At 45.3% G+C, this 18,599-nt stretch overlaps 2 protein-coding genes across 4 annotated transcripts in view; one reads left to right on the top strand and one right to left on the bottom strand.

Moving 5' to 3' along the window:
• The window catches only part of ATF7IP (activating transcription factor 7 interacting protein), an 80,106-nt gene extending 74,900 nt beyond the window's left edge, over nt 1–5,206 (top strand). For all 3 annotated transcript variants that reach the window (XM_080913984.1, XM_080913982.1, XM_080913983.1), the window contains exon 15: nt 1,161–5,206. In XM_080913984.1, coding sequence (XP_080770110.1) covers nt 1,161–1,580 — 420 coding nt within the window. In that variant the 3' untranslated portion in view covers nt 1,581–5,206. The remainder of the gene's footprint in view (nt 1–1,160) is intronic.
• A 1,331-nt stretch (nt 5,207–6,537) lies between these two features.
• The window catches only part of PLBD1 (phospholipase B domain containing 1), a 47,236-nt gene continuing 35,174 nt past the window's right edge, over nt 6,538–18,599 (bottom strand). Inside the window, exons 7-11 of the mRNA XM_080914876.1 lie at nt 13,142–13,342; nt 12,874–13,014; nt 8,188–8,373; nt 7,180–7,286; nt 6,538–6,808 (exon numbers count right to left, since the gene is read on the bottom strand). Of these exons, the coding sequence (XP_080771002.1) occupies nt 6,638–6,808; nt 7,180–7,286; nt 8,188–8,373; nt 12,874–13,014; nt 13,142–13,342 (806 nt within the window). The 3' untranslated portion in view covers nt 6,538–6,637. The remainder of the gene's footprint in view (nt 6,809–7,179; nt 7,287–8,187; nt 8,374–12,873; nt 13,015–13,141; nt 13,343–18,599) is intronic.

Below are 18,599 nucleotides of genomic sequence, written 5' to 3'. Positions count from 1 at the left end.
CAGCTGGCCATTTATGCTCTGGGCAAACCCGTTCAACTCCTGTGCTTTCCTAAGCCCGTGGCTTCAGCCAGCTTCTTAGCTCTTGCTAGCTGTACAGTCTGAATGAGTTGAACTGATTCTGTCACTTCAGGAAGAGATAGTTACAGGAAGTGTAACCCCTCTCGTTGCTACTTCCTTAACCTTGGGCTTCTCTCAGCATGGTTTTGTCTGTTAACTGGTGAGTGTGCCTCTCCACAATGTGTGTATAATTTCCTGTCTACCAGGAAGAATGCCTTTGAGCAAACCATCTCCTTTGAATCATCACGATTCCAGCTTCTTCCAGCTTCAGCTTAATGTGCACAGCCCCCGTTGTTCTCTGAGTACCTCCTCTTCCAGTAGGACTTGTATTTTGTGTGCTCTCTTACTAGCAGGCCTTCCTATCTGGATATTGGACTCTAGCTCAGTGGTAATCCCTTAGGGGGCATCACACTTAAGTTATAACTTGGCACTTTTTTCTTGAAGACTTTAGAATACTTCCGCTTACAGTGTAGACAGTTTGTTAAGGCTGTGTCCACAGGGCTTTCCAGGGTTCGTCCTTTTCTCCAAGTGTTGGCACTTACTGTTGTTGGTTAACCTCCCACTTCCTCTGCCACTGTTGCCCCTGTCCCCTGGTACAGGGGAGGGCATTTTGCCTTCATCTAGCCGTAAGTCCTGTCTTTCATACTATCCGCTTTCATCCAGACGCCAAGACCACAGTGCTTGTTCAGTTCAGCATTTCTCGCCCGTGCTGCTGTCTTTGTGTGGCAGAGTAGTTCTAGAGTGAGTGTGACTGTGTGTGCCCATTATGTGCTACACTTCACTTTCATATGCTTTCCTAAAATGAGAATCTGTAGCAGAGGTAAATTTAATTTACTGTTACTACTAGATAGTGGTAAATTATTTGTTACACGTAGTTGGTTCCCACGGCATCAACATCTCTTCCATGATACTCCATTGGGAAGGGATTATTGTTTTTCAAGGAGAACGTAGTATTTCCGTTTAGGAAATCGGGCTGAGTAAGTTCCGCATCATTGTCTGGGGCATGATTGGTTGTGGAGTTGTTTGTGGAAACTGCTCTCTACGTTCACTAAGGTATCTTCTGAAATTGTTCTAAGAAACCAATCCATCTCTTCTCTCCTTAGGAGCCCCCACGCCCTGTGCATCCAGCGCCCTTACCAGAAGCCCCACAGCCACAGCGTCTGCCCCCAGAAGCTGCCAGCACTTCTCTGCCTCAGAAACCACACTTGAAGTTAGCTCGAGTTCAGAGTCAGAATGGCATTGTTCTGTCGTGGAGTGTCCTGGAAGTGGACCGAAGCTGCGCTACTGTCGACAGCTACCACCTCTATGCTTACCACGAGGAACCCAGCGCCACCGTGCCCTCTCAGTGGAAGAAGATCGGGGAAGTCAAAGCCCTGCCCTTGCCGATGGCCTGCACTCTCACACAGTTTGTATCTGGCAGCAAGTACTACTTTGCGGTGCGCGCCAAGGACATTTATGGCCGTTTTGGGCCTTTCTGTGACCCTCAGTCAACGGACGTGATCTCTTCCTCCCAGAACAGTTAGACCTTGGAGTTCTTTAGCTTCCACTTTTGAAAGTTTCACATTTTGGGCTTGTTTTTAATCTTGTGCATGAAATTCAGTGTAAAAATCCATCTTGTGCAAGATCTCCCGGACAGATGACTGTATACACTACGTTTGTTTATAACCGGAAGCAAAATAAATTCAGCCCATAAAGCAAGTCTTCCCTGAACAATTCAAGCTTCAGGGTTTTAAATATGTATATTTATTCCTTGCTTTGGCTTTGAGGCTGGGGAGCACGTGTGGGTGTTTGTGTGTTTTCTTCCTTTCTTTGAATTTTTAAGTCTCTAGTTGTGTGTGCGTCACAATGCCATCTCCCGGCTTCCTCTCAGATTTACCTCTCTTCCCATAGGAAGTGTCTTGGTGAGCAAATCGGAGGTGCAGAGCTGGTGTGATTCTGCCTCGAGGGGAGGCTAGAAGATCAAAGAATCTAAATAAAACCCAAAGAACGAAATAAAGAAAAATATTTAAAGTAGATGAATTTAAGCAGAGGGAATGCCTCCTCTGTACTTTTGATTTCCAAGTTGCTGGAGGTGAACAGTGCCCCACCCTCACCCAGGCTCCTAATCTGGCTTCTCCTTTTGTGTTTGTGCCTTAACTACAGAAGTCCACAGATCATGTGTCCATTGCTGTGAATTCCTTTCCGAATTCATTGGCTCTTCATTGCCACGAAAAATCCCACACCCTTTAAGCGTTTTAGAAGCTCATCCTCCACGTCACTGCCTTCAACTCCAACTTACTCTTATGTTCTTAGAACATACTTTTATTCTTGCCCATCATTTAACTCTGCATAAAATAGGCCGTGTTGTTTAAGAACAAATGTCTTTAATGCTGTTTTACTATCCATGTTATTAGAGACTGAGGAAGTTCTGGTTCATCTCAGCACTATTGGGGTAGTGTTCTTTCTAAGGAGTGCATGACCAGAGAAGAACTCAGTTTCCTCTTGATTCTCATGAGGTCCTTCCTGCTTTAGTCCTAACTGTTTTGATAGTGCCAAGTGGAGTCTGACTTCATCGGGTTCGGGTAGAGCCTCAGTGTCATTTCACTGCGGTAGGTCTGCTTGCCTTACTAGTTCCTTCAAAGACTTTGGTAGACTCGCTCTCAGCCTTGCATTTCCAAGGCGTGGCGGCTACAGGGAGGGAGGCAGGCAGGCAGGTGCTTTTGAGACCTGAGGGGAAAGGGAGGAGGATGAGCATTTAGGGGTGAGTGAAGCCTTTGTGGAGCCTGAAGGCACTTTTGAGCTGTCCCATTAAGTCCCATTTCTCTCTTCACAAGCTGCAGCAGCCAGTCACCAGTCCTGGCGTTGAAAGCAGGAACTCCGTTCCCTTTGTGTGTCTGTTTGCCTCTGTGATGGCTTACTGAAGGAAGTTGAGTTAGGTGTGTTCTGTCCTCTTCAGTGTGAACTTTAATTTAGTTAATGAGGGAAGCCTGCAGTTGCCAAAGTGTAAATGCTCCTAGCCCTCCACGCTGAGAGAAAGGGTACCACTGAGCATCACTTTCCCACAAGCTTGGTGAGCAGTCATGGAGCTCCGACTGCTAAGATTCATGCTCATGGGAAACGTGCCTGTGTTATGGTGTAAGGACTTGGGGAGGAAGAAACAGTTTCTAACTGTACATGAGCACCTCTCTGTACTGAGTGTTTGTCTTATGGGTACAGTGACGGCCTCTGTCAACAGTATCCCCGTCTGTAGCTGAAAGCACATGTTAAAATGGTTTTCACTATCTCGTCTGCTCATGCCTAATGAAGGTTTCTTTGGATGAATATGTTTGTTTATATTCAGTAATTACTTTATATTTACTAATCTTCTTTAAAAAGTTTTCATAGTGTTATATAATCATGTGAAGAAAGCCCAGTGGAGTTAATATTATGTTGTTGTTTTGGCTTTTACTTGGGTGTTTTTGTCAAAGGAAAAAAAAATCCCAAATAATGGCTCTAAATGTAGATTTACTGCAGAAAGTAATTACTGAAAACTGTTTATTCCAGATTGGAAAGAAGGTGTGGACAGAGGCTGTAATTGTTAAGTGGAAAATACACTTATAGACAGTCTCCTCAGATGACCTGTCATGATGCTTTCTTTGGGCAGCCGCCATGTTGGGTTTTCCGAATGCTCAACTTCTGAGAGGCAACATATAGGTGCTGAGGCTGTTTGTGGGGTAGAGTGGAGGACTTTTTACTCCCTGGTATCTCTTTTTAAAGTATTATAAATAAGCTCAAGTGTCCCGTTTTTGGGGATTCAGGTTTGCTACATTTTTAGCCTGACAATACTGGTAAGTATTGCCTTACTGGGAATCCTGGGAACCTCTGAAATTTCTAGATGAAGCATCAGATGTTTCTATTGTAACTAGTGATAACAGCTGTTTGTCACTCTCTCCTTTGCACTTTGTGTGAGTACTTTTCACCCTGTTTTAAGTGTGAGTAAGCCTCTTTATGTTCTTGCTAACGTCTAAAGACCACATGTTGTGACTGTTCACTTTAGAAGGTGACTGTGTCCCTTTGTTCGTCTGGCTCATCTCCAGGCTCCATTTTTTTTTAAATCTGCAGTGTGCTTTGTGTACTATGTGATGCAGTATGACTATGAAAGCAACAGAGCTTCTTTTCCATGGAAATACTTGTTGGGATGGCATTTGCCTCCCAGATTGGCATCCTTCCCTAACCCCCACCTATGTCAGATAAAGGATACCTCTGAACACACTATGAGAAACAAGCATGGGCTCCCAGGGCATCTCTTCAGAGCTCGTTTCCAGTGTTGGACAGGTGTTATGGTGGCTTTAAATGTCCTCAGAATTACCACTAGTGTCAGTTGACATGATAGGCATTCTCATGAGTCTCCCAGTACTGGATGTGATTTAGAATGTTCTGTGTGCTTCCTCTTCTGACATGCTGTGACTTCACCCCATAGGTACTGCAAAGAAAGCCTTCCGAGTGTTCGGCTCCTCGCCAGGTCATTTCTGTATCCTCAGTATGGTCACTTCTTGCCTGTGATTGGATGGCCTGTTTGGTTCTCATGGACATGTGTGTCCTTGTGCTATAGACAATAACTGTAACCACGTGCAATTGTCTTCCTTAATTATTCCCTGGGCAAATGGCTTTAAAAAAACATTTAAGGGCCACAGGAAGACAGCAATTATGAGGGTTTGTTGGAGCAGGAGACTAATTGTTAAAACTCATCCCCTTGAGCCAGCCGAAAAGGGGAGAAAAGGGGAGCCGAAGACAGGCTCTGCTCCCTTCTCCCGTGGCTGCGATGTTTGAGTGTTTGTTTTGTGTTTTATAAGTAGTGATAGCTGAGTACCTATCATTTAAATATTTAAATGTGCTTTCTTTTTGTAAATAAGGGAACTAAGCAATCAAACACCTTCTGGGGGATCCTAGCTTGAAGGTTTCATCAACCACTTCAAATGTAAATGTAAAAAAAATCCCTGTAGGAAACTTGCATCCTAATTTCTGTCATTGCAGTTGGAAATGTAAATAGTATGATGCTCTAAGACCCTCCTAAAGTCTAATGCTAACTGGGCTGTAGCAGGTTGGTTGCCCTATTTTTATTAGGTTTTGAAGGTTTTAGTTTTCTTTCCTAAATGTACAGTAGAGTGGTATCTGTGTAAGTGTCGACTGTAGTGGGGTTTGTCCAGCAACCCTGAACTTTATACTTTGAAATAAATGACTGGGTTTTTAACATTCTGAGTACCCTGCCTCATTCTGAGATTTCTCAGTCCATGTCTTTCTTTAACAACGTCCACTTCCGTCACAAAACTCCTTGCTGCCTATTGAATTGTCTTACTAACCTACAGGCAGTTCCCCGGTACTTAACCCCATGTTCCCTGGCTTTGGAAGAGGAGTTAGGTAGAATTGCTGCCAGCTTAAGTGTTTTCAGCGGTGAAAGATGAGTGCATGTCTCACCTGCTGTTCATTAACAACCGGGATGGAGCTCCCCACCCCAACGGCTGTGCTGTTAGCAGCAGGGGTAAGAGAATGCAGGGAAATGCAGGTGTCTGATAGGCCAAGAAGTGGTCCTCATCTTCCCTGAAGCTCCACTGGTTGGAACTTGGCTATACTATAAACTCTGATTTTTGCAGGCCTAAAAGGAGAATAATGAATTGTGAGAGGGTCTTGCCCTTTTGTGTATTTGTTTCACACGTTTATTCTGTAGCTGTGGCTCTCTACCCTTCCTGAAATGTTTGCTGTTACACAAAATTATGGAAAATGGATGGGTGTAGGGCAGTAGACCATGCCAGGAAGTTTGGTGAGATTGAGTGGGTTCAGAGACCCATGTACTCATCTGAGGACTGTAGCCATCTCCCTTCTTCCTGCCAGATTCCTGGCCTGGATCACATGACCACACCCCCCACATAGGAACAAGGCCAGAACAGAGGTCACCATGATAATGAAGGGGTTACCAATGAGCTGCCCTTCCTGGACATTCTGGCAAAAGGTATTTAACCTATGGTCCACCCTGAGGAATTTTCTACCATGAACAAGCAGTTTGGAACCAAGGACTGTCTCATTAAGAACTGCCATGGGGAAGCAAGGAGAAAGCCTTCATCTACAGAGGCTTGCTGTCCAAGTCTTCAGAAGGCTGCTCTAGCTCCCTGACTCACCACGGCTGAGCTAAGGGGTTCCCCATTCCTCAGCCCACGGGCTCCTCTATTCCCAAGTCCCTGTGACTTATAGCGACTTAGAGTGGCATCTGGATGTCCAGGAGTTTAAGAGTCTCCTACCTCACAGGCCTGTGGGCCCCCTTGGCTCCCCACTCTGGTTTTCAGTGGCAGCTTGACACTTGGGAGTCGGGAAACCCAAGCTTCAGCCTCAGCCTATTACTTTTCCCACTGGGGCTGAGGCCTCCACCCAAGGCTGCATTCTCCCACCCCATGTGGTAGGCACTTCCCATTTTGCCTGCCCACGTGGCATTCCAGGCAAGGCTGAACACAGGACCATAGATGGGGATTTAGTATTTTTTTATTAAGATTATAGATGGGGAAATATGGCTGAAAGTGCCTTTGGTGTCTTATTCGCAGCTTTCTGTCTTCTCCATTCCTCACTTTCAGTCCTATGACAAAATAGGTTTCATGGTAACAAAATCAAAGTCAAAGACATCTGGCATCCCCTGATGGAGTGTTTCATTGAACAGATTCCAGTTAAAAGGTGGGAGGCCATCTTGTACCGTGGGACCACTAATGGCATAGGCTTTATACTGAGATGCAAGGAAGATGTCTGCCACCTGGAAAAAGAGGAAAACATTTGAAAAGACCATCTACATAATCTTCATCCCCCTTCTCAAGGGCATAGTGTGGTTTATATTTTGTGAATGAGTATTCTGTCTGCCTGGGTGTATGTGTACCAGTGCCTGCAGTACCAGTGGAAGCCTGAAGAGGGTGTTGGCTTTTGCAGAGCTGGAGTTCGGATGGTTGTTAGCCAGCATGTGGGTGCTGAGAATCTACCAAAAATCGGTAGAGCCATGTGTAGTTATAGACAAATAACTTTAGAACTGCTTTCTAAATTTAAGACGCTGTGGCTTCACGCCACAAAACTGTCTTGCCCCTGGCTTCACTCCTCGTTAGGAATACTTTGGAAAGCAACAGTGTTTGTTACCTTGGTGTCGTAGCATCCTCCGGGACTTGGATTGGCGTCATTCAGGTCCTCACGACAGCAGATGGTGCTGCAGGGATCACCCTTACTGTAGGGGTCCTCCTTGTAATCTAGGAGACACAGCGGTAAAGAAGAATAGCTGTGAGCTATTCGGAGATACACTTAGCCATAGTAAGATTTTGAATCTGTTCATGCCTGAGTCATTAACGAGTATGTCCCACCAGCCAGGCCAGCCTGCCTCCAGATACAGACGTAACTCTAGGATTGCCAGCCTTCCTCAAGAACCACACCCCAAAGAGGAGAAAGACAGAGATAAAGTAAATGCGCATCACCATTTTCCAACAGATCAGATACAAACAGGGCTTGGAAAGTCTTCACCGAAACAAAAAATTTATGAGTATTTTAGCTGCCTTTGTACTTCTGAGATGTGCTGGCAGGAGGTTATGCGATGCTAAGGAAATGACCCTACATGGATTATTTCTGTATTTTACATGCTTGGTTTTGTTCTTTTTTTTTTTTCTGTGTGTGTGTGTGTGTGTGTGTGTGTGTGTTGGCTGGTGAGGGATCAGTTAAAAAAGATCTGTAGAGTCAGGTGTAGTTATACATTCACAATTCCAACACTAGGGAGGTAGAGACGAGGATTAAGAATTGAGTTTATGTGACTGTATCTGCTAACAAAGGTGTGTGCACATCATGGTGTGCTTGTGATGGTCATCAGTCAGTGTTCTCTTTTCACTGTAGGTCTAGAGGATCAAACTCAGGTCAGTAGTCTTCGCAACAAGAGCCTTTATCTGCTGAGCCATCCTGCCAGCCTTTCAAAATTCTTATTTTATAAAGGAAGCAAATGTTACATTTGTTGAGCAATATGTGTAGAGAATTAATAGTATCCTGAATATTGATTCGGATATTATAATTCCCTCTAGTACAGTGATGGTAGATTTACATAGATTCTTATTTCACAGGGAAGAGAAGGGGTTTTGCAGAATGACTCTTGAGAAGTGTGTTACGTACTGTTGTATCGCATGATATATTTCATGGAAGCCATGTCCGTCACGTTTCCTTGGTCACGCCTGAAGATTTTGGCTCGTGGAGCTAAGTCATAAGAGTAGTCCAAACCCAGCTTTTGGACCAGCAGTGGGTAGCCACTCCAGTTGTAGATTGTTTTATGGAAAGGAATATTATAGGAGGCCCAATATCCTGATTTGGGATGGAAGAAAAAGATGGGATTGAACAGAGGGAGATGGGAAGAGAAGGGGAACAAAAGAAGAAAGTTATTGAGTGCTCGTATATTTGGAAATTACCACACATGTGATTATGAAATGAAGTAGCACAGGAAATGAAGCTGTGACTGAACCCACAGGCCACAGCGGGCCTTCTAAACTTCAGAGGGAAGGGAAGAAGAGTGTAAGGAATCTTTGGTTTTCACTTCAACTTGTTGGTATAATCTTAGAATCCAGAGAGTAGCACTGTTCTCTATGGACCAAAGAAGTGAAGGTTGGTTCTTGGGTGAATAATTAGGTCTTAGGTGTTTAACCCCTCCTTCCCCTTTTGTAAGACATGATGAAGTGGGCATGGGATACTACGGGTAGTCTCTTGTGTTCCAACAGGCTTTTTGACTCCTGTGACTGAAAACATTTCACAGGACCCATGGTCATCCAAAACTCTGTACCTCAAGCCACTAAGCACTAGACACATGAAAACATTTACAGGAACATCTTGAATCACACCAGACCAGGTTATTGTCTACAGAACCTTCAGTTAAAATAAGGGAGTCTCTAGCCACTATGGGGATCAGTATGGAAGTTTCTCAACAAACTGCTGTGACATGATCTAGCTATACAGCTCCTGGTAATTCACAAAAGGACATCTTAAATCAACATACCACATTGACACCTGGGCATCCGTGTGTTTGCTATAGTACTGTTCATAGTGGCTAACCATTAGAACCAACCCATTGTCTAGCAACAAACGAAATGTCTCCTAGTGACATTTATACTTGATAGAGTTTATTCGACCACAAAGAAAACCCCATCTCCAGTGAAGGATGCAGCTCAAGATGATATGAAGGGAAATGAGCCAGACTCAGAAAGACAGTGTGTTTCTGCCTGTGTGCTTTCTATACATGATGTGAAATTGAGACTGTTGACTAGCAAGGAAAAGGGTGGAAGGATGGAGCAAGGGAGGAAGATGGCTGACATGAGACCAAAGGGCATGAGGGACTTGAATGAAAACATCTTGATGAAGCCCATCACTGCATATGGTAAATTTGTTCCAATTTTAAAGATTAGGAGTTTCTCTACTTGAGGAAATTATTCCCTACCTTTGTGTTCTCTTGGCCCCTGTATGTCTTTGTCCTTTTTCACTATTGTGTGGGAATCTCCTAGTCTATTGTAGGGACAGAGAGGTTTTTGACCTTGCTGGGACACAGAGCCATTACCAGGAAGAATGGAGACAAGGACAACACTGAAATGATCAGGAAAGAACAGACTGGTTGCTAGGATACGCCTAGGTTATGAAGATTCAGAAGCAACACCGACTCAAAGCCCAGCTCCAACACTGACAAACTGTTTCACCCCTCCGTGCCTTCGTTTCTGTAATGTTGGTAGATGCTTTTCCTTGGCATCTGTGATGGTCTGCAGGTGAAATGTCCCCCATAGGCTTGGATATTTGAACACTTGCTGTCTGGGAGGTTGGGGGCCTTTAAGAGGTAAGACTTTGCTGGAAGTCTATCAGTGGGGTTGGGCTTTGAGGGTTTCTATTCTGGCCCCACTTCCTCTGTCTGCTTCCTGACTGCTTCCTTTGCCTGCAGCCTGCTGCCACACCTCCCCACCATCGTGAACTCTCTCTCTGGAACCGTGAACCAAAATAAACTCTTGTAAAAGTTCCTTCTCATCATGGCATTTATCGCAACAGAAAGGAATCCAGTACCATACAAATAAGCCATTCTAAAGGGTCAGTGTAGACACTAAACAGCTGCAGTTTTTACAGGAATGCCAGTCTTAGTAATAAATTAATTGTTGGTAATCAATACTATCAGAACAGCTCACCCAACAGCATCTGTTTTATATGTCACGGTTTCATCAAGCTTCATAACTCACAAAAGCATTTACAAGAGATGCTTAAGTAAGCTTAACCTAGATGGACCTAGTGATGTTTAAGAATCAGCATCCCTCTCGTGGGGAAGATACTGCTTGGCACGGTCAAGCATCGCTGCCCTCACCCTAGAGCTGATTTCAAAAGCTCCCAGGGCTGTTTTGTTTTCAGTTTAAAAAATGGCTGCGCAGTATCTTTATTCGGGCACATTTCCTGTTTCTTCTTGAGGTAATATGGAACTTTCCGGTGAAGATCAAACACTAGAACCGAAGGAAAAGACCCAGAAGAGAGTCACAATGGTTCTCAACCTGTGTGTGGGTCAGGGCCCTTTTGAGGGGTCGCATATCAGATGTCCTACGAGTCATTTATTTAAATTACAATTCATAACAGTACCAAGATTACAGTTATGAAGTAGCAATAGAAATAGCGTCATGGTTGAGGGTTTCTACAACACGAGGAACTATATTGGGGGAGCTGCATCATGAGGAAGGCTGAAGACCACTGCTCTCAGGGGACCTAGAGACATCTTTCTCTGCAGCCCAACAACTGGTAAGTTACCCAAGTGATTGCTGTTCTCCTGAGTTATACTTGGGGGGTTTCCCCCTGGCTTGGAAAAAAATCAGCCATGAAGACAGAAGAGACTGGTTGGGGTGAGGGAGAAGATGATGGAAAGCTGCAGACAGGTAAGAATGGCAGCCTGCGATCCACTTCATCTGCGCTGTACACCCAGGTCAGAGAGTGGCAAGTCCTTAAGGTCCTGACCCGTTAATAGGACCCGGTCCTAATCTAAATCCCAGGCTTGCCCTTTGCCTCCATCTCCTCCCTTCTCACCTCAGCGCCTCTGTTCCATGGAACACTGTTTCCTTTCCTGCCTCTTGTGTTCAGTCCGTTCTCCCTTGTCAAAAACTCATTTTCTAAAGAACAAGGGCTAAGCTGCCTAGCAGGATGTATAGAGCCCTAAGACAGAAAGACATCTTCCCCTGTTAAGTCCTTTGTCCTTTCTCAGTGGATTCTAATGATGCACCCTGTGAAATGACAGGGCTTCCATTTCCACCAAGGCTTAGTGGCCAAATAAGCAAGTTTCCCAACTTTTCAGGTGTTGGCAGAGCAATGAAGTGTGTATATGCTATGGTAATACATTCTTATGGGAAACCCCTCATAGTGAAGATATTGATCCTTACGTAGCCTACTGTGTGTTGTGATCTAGTTATGAAGTTCCCTACCCCTAGATTCTCCCTAACAGGCGATGCCACCGAGAGGTCAAGGGTCATGGGTACCAGCTACACTGACGAAGTACTCCCAGATTTGTCTGTTGCTAAGTGGGTTATTAGGAGATTGGGCTTAGATGGAAGAAGTACGGCTTTGGGGTGCATGTGCTATACATGAGACCATTGAAGGTTGTACCTTGACCTGACTTATCTCTGTGTCTCTGCTTCCTCACCACAGTGATGAGTATAGTTTTCCTCTACCATCTGTGTCACATAGGGTGCCCTACCTCACCAATGGTCCAGAAAACACAGGCTGAGAAAGTGACCTCCAGTAAATTCTGCCTCTTTTAACTTATCATCATGAGATTTGTCACAGAGACAGAAAAAAAAAATGTCTAGTGTGGTAAACAATATCTGTAGGAGGGGACAAAGTCAGTAAGAAGACATCCTAAGCCCATTTTGGCAGATTTGGGGGCAAATCTCTTTTTTCCTACCAAATTAGTTCAGTTAAAATCATATTTTTCTACCACATGACTTAGTACCCAAACAATAACTCTTGGCACTAGAGCTCTGGGATCTTAAAATAGTAAGTAAATGACTGGTATGTCTGAATCAGGATTGCCCATATTTCTATGTGAAGAGAGTTAAGGTTGGAGACTTTGAGTCATTTACCTGTGACTTTGAGAAGCCAAGATTCAATCCCTGGGCTTCACTTGTCTAGGATAGACCCTTGGTGGCGACAGCCACCATCTCTGATCCCTCACACTACCGGGGCCCTTGTGAGGTTCTACCAGGCCTGGTACATCAGACCTTATTCCATCTCTTCCCATTCTGGGCTCATGTCCTTTCCTAAATGATGCCCCAGAAGTTCTAGAGAGAAGCAATTCAGCATCGTTGCTCTCCCAGCCTGAGTCAGGGGAAAACCCCATGAGTGTGCTCAGTAGAACTTACAATTTAACCTTCAGAATTTCAGAAAGAAGGCAGTTTTAGAGCTGTTAGAGGTCAGAGGTCATGAGGCTTGACTGGCATCCCAATCTCCCATGAGAGACTCTCAGCTAGGAACTGCTTAGATCAGGTTGGCCCGTGTGCCCATGTGGAGGACAACTGTCTTAACTGATCTGGGAGAACACATGTAAGCGCACGGTAGCCTACCCTGGGTCTGGGCTCTGGATGATTGAAGAGCCGAGAAAGCTGGCTGAGTGGAAAATGTGTGGGTGCCGTTTCTCTCGGCTCTTGATGTCAGATGCGGTATGATCAGCTACTTCAAGGTCCTGCCTTGACTGGTCCACCACAGTGGACCGTAAGATGCCATTATGAGTTTTCCATCACTACGGACGTTTTCTTTCTTGGGGTGTCACAGCAACAGAAATGAAAGCATGGAAGGAAGGAAAGGTACCTTTTCTTAGGACATTGGTTTGATCGGAACACTCCACATATGTAGGGATTTGCTCTACAACATAGAGGGCGCCTTTGTCAATGCTCCTCTTGATGGTCACCTTCTTCAGGTCCAAGACCATGTACTGGTTGTTGTAGGTACCTGAAATATTGGGAGACACGAGACGACATGCCTCAACTGGTTAACTGGTTAGTAACTCCAACTGGTTAACAACTGTAAGGCTTAAACATAGGCACATGCCTTAGGATCACCGGACAGAACCACTTACCAGAGTTGTGCCTTGAAAATATGTGTGCCCATTCCTTACCACCCTGTGCCATCATGTTGGCCACACGGACTCTTTGCCAGGCCAGAAGACTCTCGGGTACCACCAGCTTCAGCAGGGTTTTATTGTACACACTGTTGGTGGTCTGGAGCAGTATCAGGCCACTGCTGAGAATGTAAAAGTCATCCAGAGACTCCAGAAACCCTAGAGGAAGACAGGTGCACAGGTCATTGCATGCACACATGGTCCACACAGCAACCCTCAGCACGGGGCTTCACACCCTCAGTGGGTCTGGCAAAACAGCAGCTAAGGACCCCTTTTCTCTACAGCGGGCTCTCCCAGCTTTGGTCCAGCTACTTGGTAGTTACTAAGCTGCTGTGTACAAAGGTGCCAGCAGAGCCCGTGGTCTCCTAGATTCTCTGTCAGGAAAGGCTGGCTATCTGAGGGGTGGTGTGTGTGTGTGTGTGTGTGTGTGTGTGTGTGTGTGTGTGTGTGTGTGCGTGCTCAAGGGGATAGGAGGTATGTGAGCATTTATAAACAAAGTCAGAACTTTGCAGAACTTGTACTTCAAGAGGGTGGGAGTAGGGACCATTGCTAGGGGATTTAAGAATATAGATCTCTTTCTCCTTTTTCTAATCTGTTCTTTATGAACTTTTTGGAGTCTGCACTTTTAAACATGGATGGATCTGCATGTATGACTCTGAACACGGCCTTGAGAGTAGACTTTGGCACTCTGGTTCACCGAATCTTCTAGATGTTGGGAACGGTGTAGGCTTGTGTTGAGGTCTGCGCTGGGTGTGGACAGGTAGATTGGGCACAGTTGGGAGCACAGAGCACTGCCAACAATTGACAGAGGGTTCACAACCTAGTGTTAAAGGGAGGCCGGGAGCCCAGACATAGCCTAGGCTGCCGGCAAGAGGCCAGACGGCGCGTGCTTCCTCCTTCCCGTGTGCACACAGAGCGAGGTACCCGCTATAAGAGAGGGCTTTCGCAGTCAGCGTGGACTTCCCAGTATCTGGACTTATTATTATCCACATTTTTATTATCCAAACTGTTATTCACTTAACATTTTGTCTTTGTTACTTATTTATATCCAGTGTATCACTGGTGTGCGTATACGCCATGGATGCGGATACTTGGGCTGTGTGAGACTCATCTGGAGGGCAAAGAACAGCTTTGTGCTTCCTGTTTTCTTTTGTTGTTTGTTAGTTTTTGTCAACTCGACACAAGCATAGAAGTATCTGGGAAGTTGGAGCCTTATTTGAGAGCATCCCGCCATCAGATTGGCCTGTAGGTGAGTCTGTGGGCGTCTTCTTGACTAGTGATTGATGTGACAGCCCAGAAAACCACACAGGCTGGGTATAGGACAGAGGGCAAGCCCTGTAGAAGGAAGATCCTTGCGGGTAGAATGCAGGTTCGCCATTTCCCTCCTGGCTGTAGTACCCTCTCTGGACACAAGAGGGCAGGCGTTCTTTCGTGAATGAGTGCCTGAGAGACTCTTTGTAGAGTAAGGGTCATTAAGAGACCAGAGGATAGGAAAAATACAGCCTGCCTAGAGTTCTTGATCAGCAAAAACAAATGATGAATTGATTTTTAAATGCTACTTGGGGAGGGTGACTATATTGTCCATCTTAAAGACAGCAAGCGAAAGAGTAAAGGAGGGTACCAAGTCCCAAAGCTTGGCCCTAAAGGGAAACATTGTTCCTGCGATCCTAACCTCTCTGGGTAGCTCTGGAAGGCAGATTATTATTAGTAGTGGGAAAAGGCAGAAGCACCAGTGTTTTATAAACGTCCACCCTCAGATAACATCCCTTGGTAACTTTGTTGCTGAGGTTAAGAAATTGTTACATCTGTAACAGCCTTTTCCATAAATAAAGCACAGCTTAGGACCAGTGAATTGAGTAAGCAGGAAAGGCACCTGTCACAGCCTGAGTTCTGTCCCTGGTACCCACCGTATAGAAACAGAGCCCACTCCTGAGAGCCGTCTTCTCACTCCACATGTATGTTATGACATGCACATACACATATACCACACACACACACACACACACACACACACACACACACACACACACACACACACACACTATGCCACACAGACACTGGATTTCACTTAAAAACAAGAAAGCAAGTCTGTGATCAATACTGCATTCCTAGGCTGGCTAACCTGAAAGGGGAGCCCGAGTTATCTTGTTCTCCGGGATGGAACACTGTTGTGGTAAGTGTTAAAATCATCCATGGCACATCCTTAAGTAGCAAAAAAGGAAAAATGTTTTCCACTTCTGTGGGCTGTTAAAGTTTATCAGCCATTAAAACTCAGACTCCTGTAGCTTTTCACCCGCTGTGAACCAGCCTTCCTGTCCCAGGACGTGAGACTGCATGGCAGTGAGACAGTGCACTTGGACAGTTACGAGACTGGAAGTCTCATCAGGAATAGTGGCTGGGCTGGAGAGATGGCTCAGTGGTTAAGAGTCCTGAGTTCAATTCCCAGCAACCACAGGGCGGCTCACAACCATCTGTAACAGGATCTGAGGCCCTCTTCTGGCGTGTTTGAAGACAGCAATAATGTCCTCACATACACAAGATAAATAAATAAGTCTTAAAAAACAAAAAACAAAAAAACAGTGTCAAAGCCTTCAGATCCCAAAACAGGCACGCGTGTGCTCTTGGGATAGACACACTTTCCACAGCCTGTGCGCAGTCATTTCTGAGTGTGCCTTGTGAAGAGGGGACTTCATGATTAGAATCGGTAGCCGGAATATTAAATATTGATAGAAAAGTCAGTGAAAAAGAATTGGAACCAGGTTCAGAATCACAAAAACATTTTTACAACGGTAAACATTATGTCATACAGGGTTTAAAGGGAATTAAAAAGAATTGCAAGAGTACAGTTTGTTATAGTATAGTATGAGGTTTCTATGTAGATTTTATACCTCCATGGGGAAAAATTGATTCCAGTGACGGTCATGTTGCTTTCATCTGTGATCGTCAATGAAACAGTGGGTGGGGTGGAGATCTCTGAACATAGTTTGAATTTCCTTTTACAATATTTTTGTTTGGTTTATGGGCTGCTGGAATTGTAAGGTTTTCTTTTTTTCTGTTTTTTCTTATTAGATACTCTCTGTATTTATCATTTGAAATGTTATCCCCTTCTCCCACCCCGGTCCGATCCCCCCTTCCCCCTAGAATTGTAAGTTTTAATTGCCTGGTTTTTGTTTTCTTAAATGGAGATTTACTATGCCTGGTCTGCATTGGAAAGTTATAGTTCTTGGGTCATCTGGCCTAGACTCCGCCTCACCCCGCCCTCCCGCCACCACACAGTTCCTAACCAGGGTTTCAACTTCTTAACTCCGGTGAACTGATTGGGTTTAGTGCCCAAGACTCATGCGACTGTACTACAGGTTTGTCTTCACAGCAGTAACTGCTCAGATCCCTGGGAGTCACTTAGCAAGGCGTACACTGAGTGCTGTCTGTTTGGATAGTGGGAGATCACGTATTTGATGGGTTTGCTTGAAAACCTTTTCCACTGAACTTCCAGTGCTTCACTGTCAGATGCACATCTAGGTTAGGCTTCGGTTGTGATGTTGATTTGCTGCTTAAAAAAAAAAAGTGACTGAAAAATGTCAAAAAGAAAAGAAAAAAAATCAGTGGCCACCAGTTCACGTGAGTTCCCACTCTGCGCAGTTGATGAGCCGTTCCAGTGGGAGCCCACGCCCCGGCTGCTTCCCTGCCAGCCGCTTTCACACACTGTCCCTTTGGGGGGTAGTCACCACGCCCGACACGCACTTCGAGTGTGGTACCACACTACGTGGCACCACGCCGGGTATGTTACAGCCGCGCTCTCCAGGCTGGCTCTCAGCCCGCTAGGACCTCTGCTCACATCCCCTGTAGCCCGGTCAAAGCAACGCTCTTGAAACTTGTAATTTGTCAACCGGATTTAGACGTTAAATTCTCGATCTACAATATATCCACACAATAATCTCGCAGCCAATTAATAAAGATGCAAACCGTCCACCTAGACAAGAGAAAACTGACCTTCCACCTGGATCTGGATTTTCCTGATCCGTCTCCATCTTGCTTCTCCTCCTTCCTCTTCTTTCCCGCCTAACAAACACTTTGTTCCCGCCCACTCTCTGCTGTCAATCATGTATCCCCTTGACATCAACCTACACCCGTAAGTGGGGTCCAGGGTCTCTCTAACACCGTGGTCTACACCTAAACTGGAAAATCTGAGCTGGATGAGGAAATGCTTGTAATCCCAGTACTTGGGAGGCGGAGGCAGGGGGTCAGCACAAGTTTGAGGCCGGGAAAGGCTAAAAGGGTCCCTAAGCTACAGGATGAGATCCTGTCTCAGAAAACATAAAAACATACAAAAAAACAGGAAAATCAAATTTATAACTTCCTTAAAATAATTTTCTATTATTACACTGACAATTTATAAATGGAGCATATTGTACTCGTATTTGATAGGGAAGGACAGAGTCACACAGACTGCAGGTCCGTCAGTTTCTGGCAGCCTCCTGGGAGTTGGGAATGAATCCTTGTAGACTAGGGACTGACTGCTGTGTGCTCCGGTGGCGACAAACCAGGCAGGCTGCGGTACCCTTCTGTCTGCCCGCCCCCTGAATGGATGTCTCCCTTAAAACCTGCTAAATTTAGGATTTGTTCAAAGCAGAGCGCTCAGTAGTTCAGCGCCCGCTTCTGCTTTGTCCTGTGGCCTTGAATGACCTGGAGAAGGAGCTAGCTCCTTCTCTAAGATGGAACACCCTGTAAGGTGTTCGGGGGGCAGGTCATGTCAGTTGATCCAGGACATTCAGCATCAGAGATCTGAAGAGCTGGCTATGAAACCACCGCCAACCTAAGGATTAAGGGCTCCTCAGAGATGGATAGAGAGGCCCACCCTGCCAACCTAGAAACGCAGTGTTGATCACAGACAGCTTCCAGTCTGTACGATGTGGTTCCTTGTTTTTATGTAGCCAGAGGAAACTGATGTGGTGACCACAATTCAGTTACACAATACACTGCCTTGAATTGGCTTGCTTTGGTTTGATCTGGGGGGAGGGGGTTAAGTTGGTTTTGGCTTGGTGTGTGTGTGTGTGTGTGTGTGTGTGTGAAGGACTAACACCCAAAATATATAGAGAACACCAACAAACCAAATATCCCTGTGGTTGAAATTAAGAGGGCTGGCTCAAAGCCTGTCATTGGACAGGAAGGAAGAGAGGTGGGAACAAAGTTTTTTGGAAAGAAGAAGAAAGGGAATAAGGAGGGAAGATGGAGGAAGACACAGATGACCCTCTCTGTACCTCTCTGCACCAATACAGGTTGGTATGTATATTTTAAAGGGACGAGTTTGTACAGGATTTTGTGCTGTCTTGATGGACAAATTATATCTTATCAATTGGATCAGAGATATTGTGTGGCATGTTCTTTCCAGAGAAGTGGCGTGGTGGGCTGCCACGCT

Source organism: Micromys minutus (genome assembly GCF_963924665.1).
Source record: "Micromys minutus genome assembly, chromosome: 3".
NCBI classification, from domain to species: Eukaryota; Metazoa; Chordata; class Mammalia; order Rodentia; family Muridae; genus Micromys; species Micromys minutus.
This window is presented reverse-complemented; position numbering and strand designations above follow the sequence as displayed.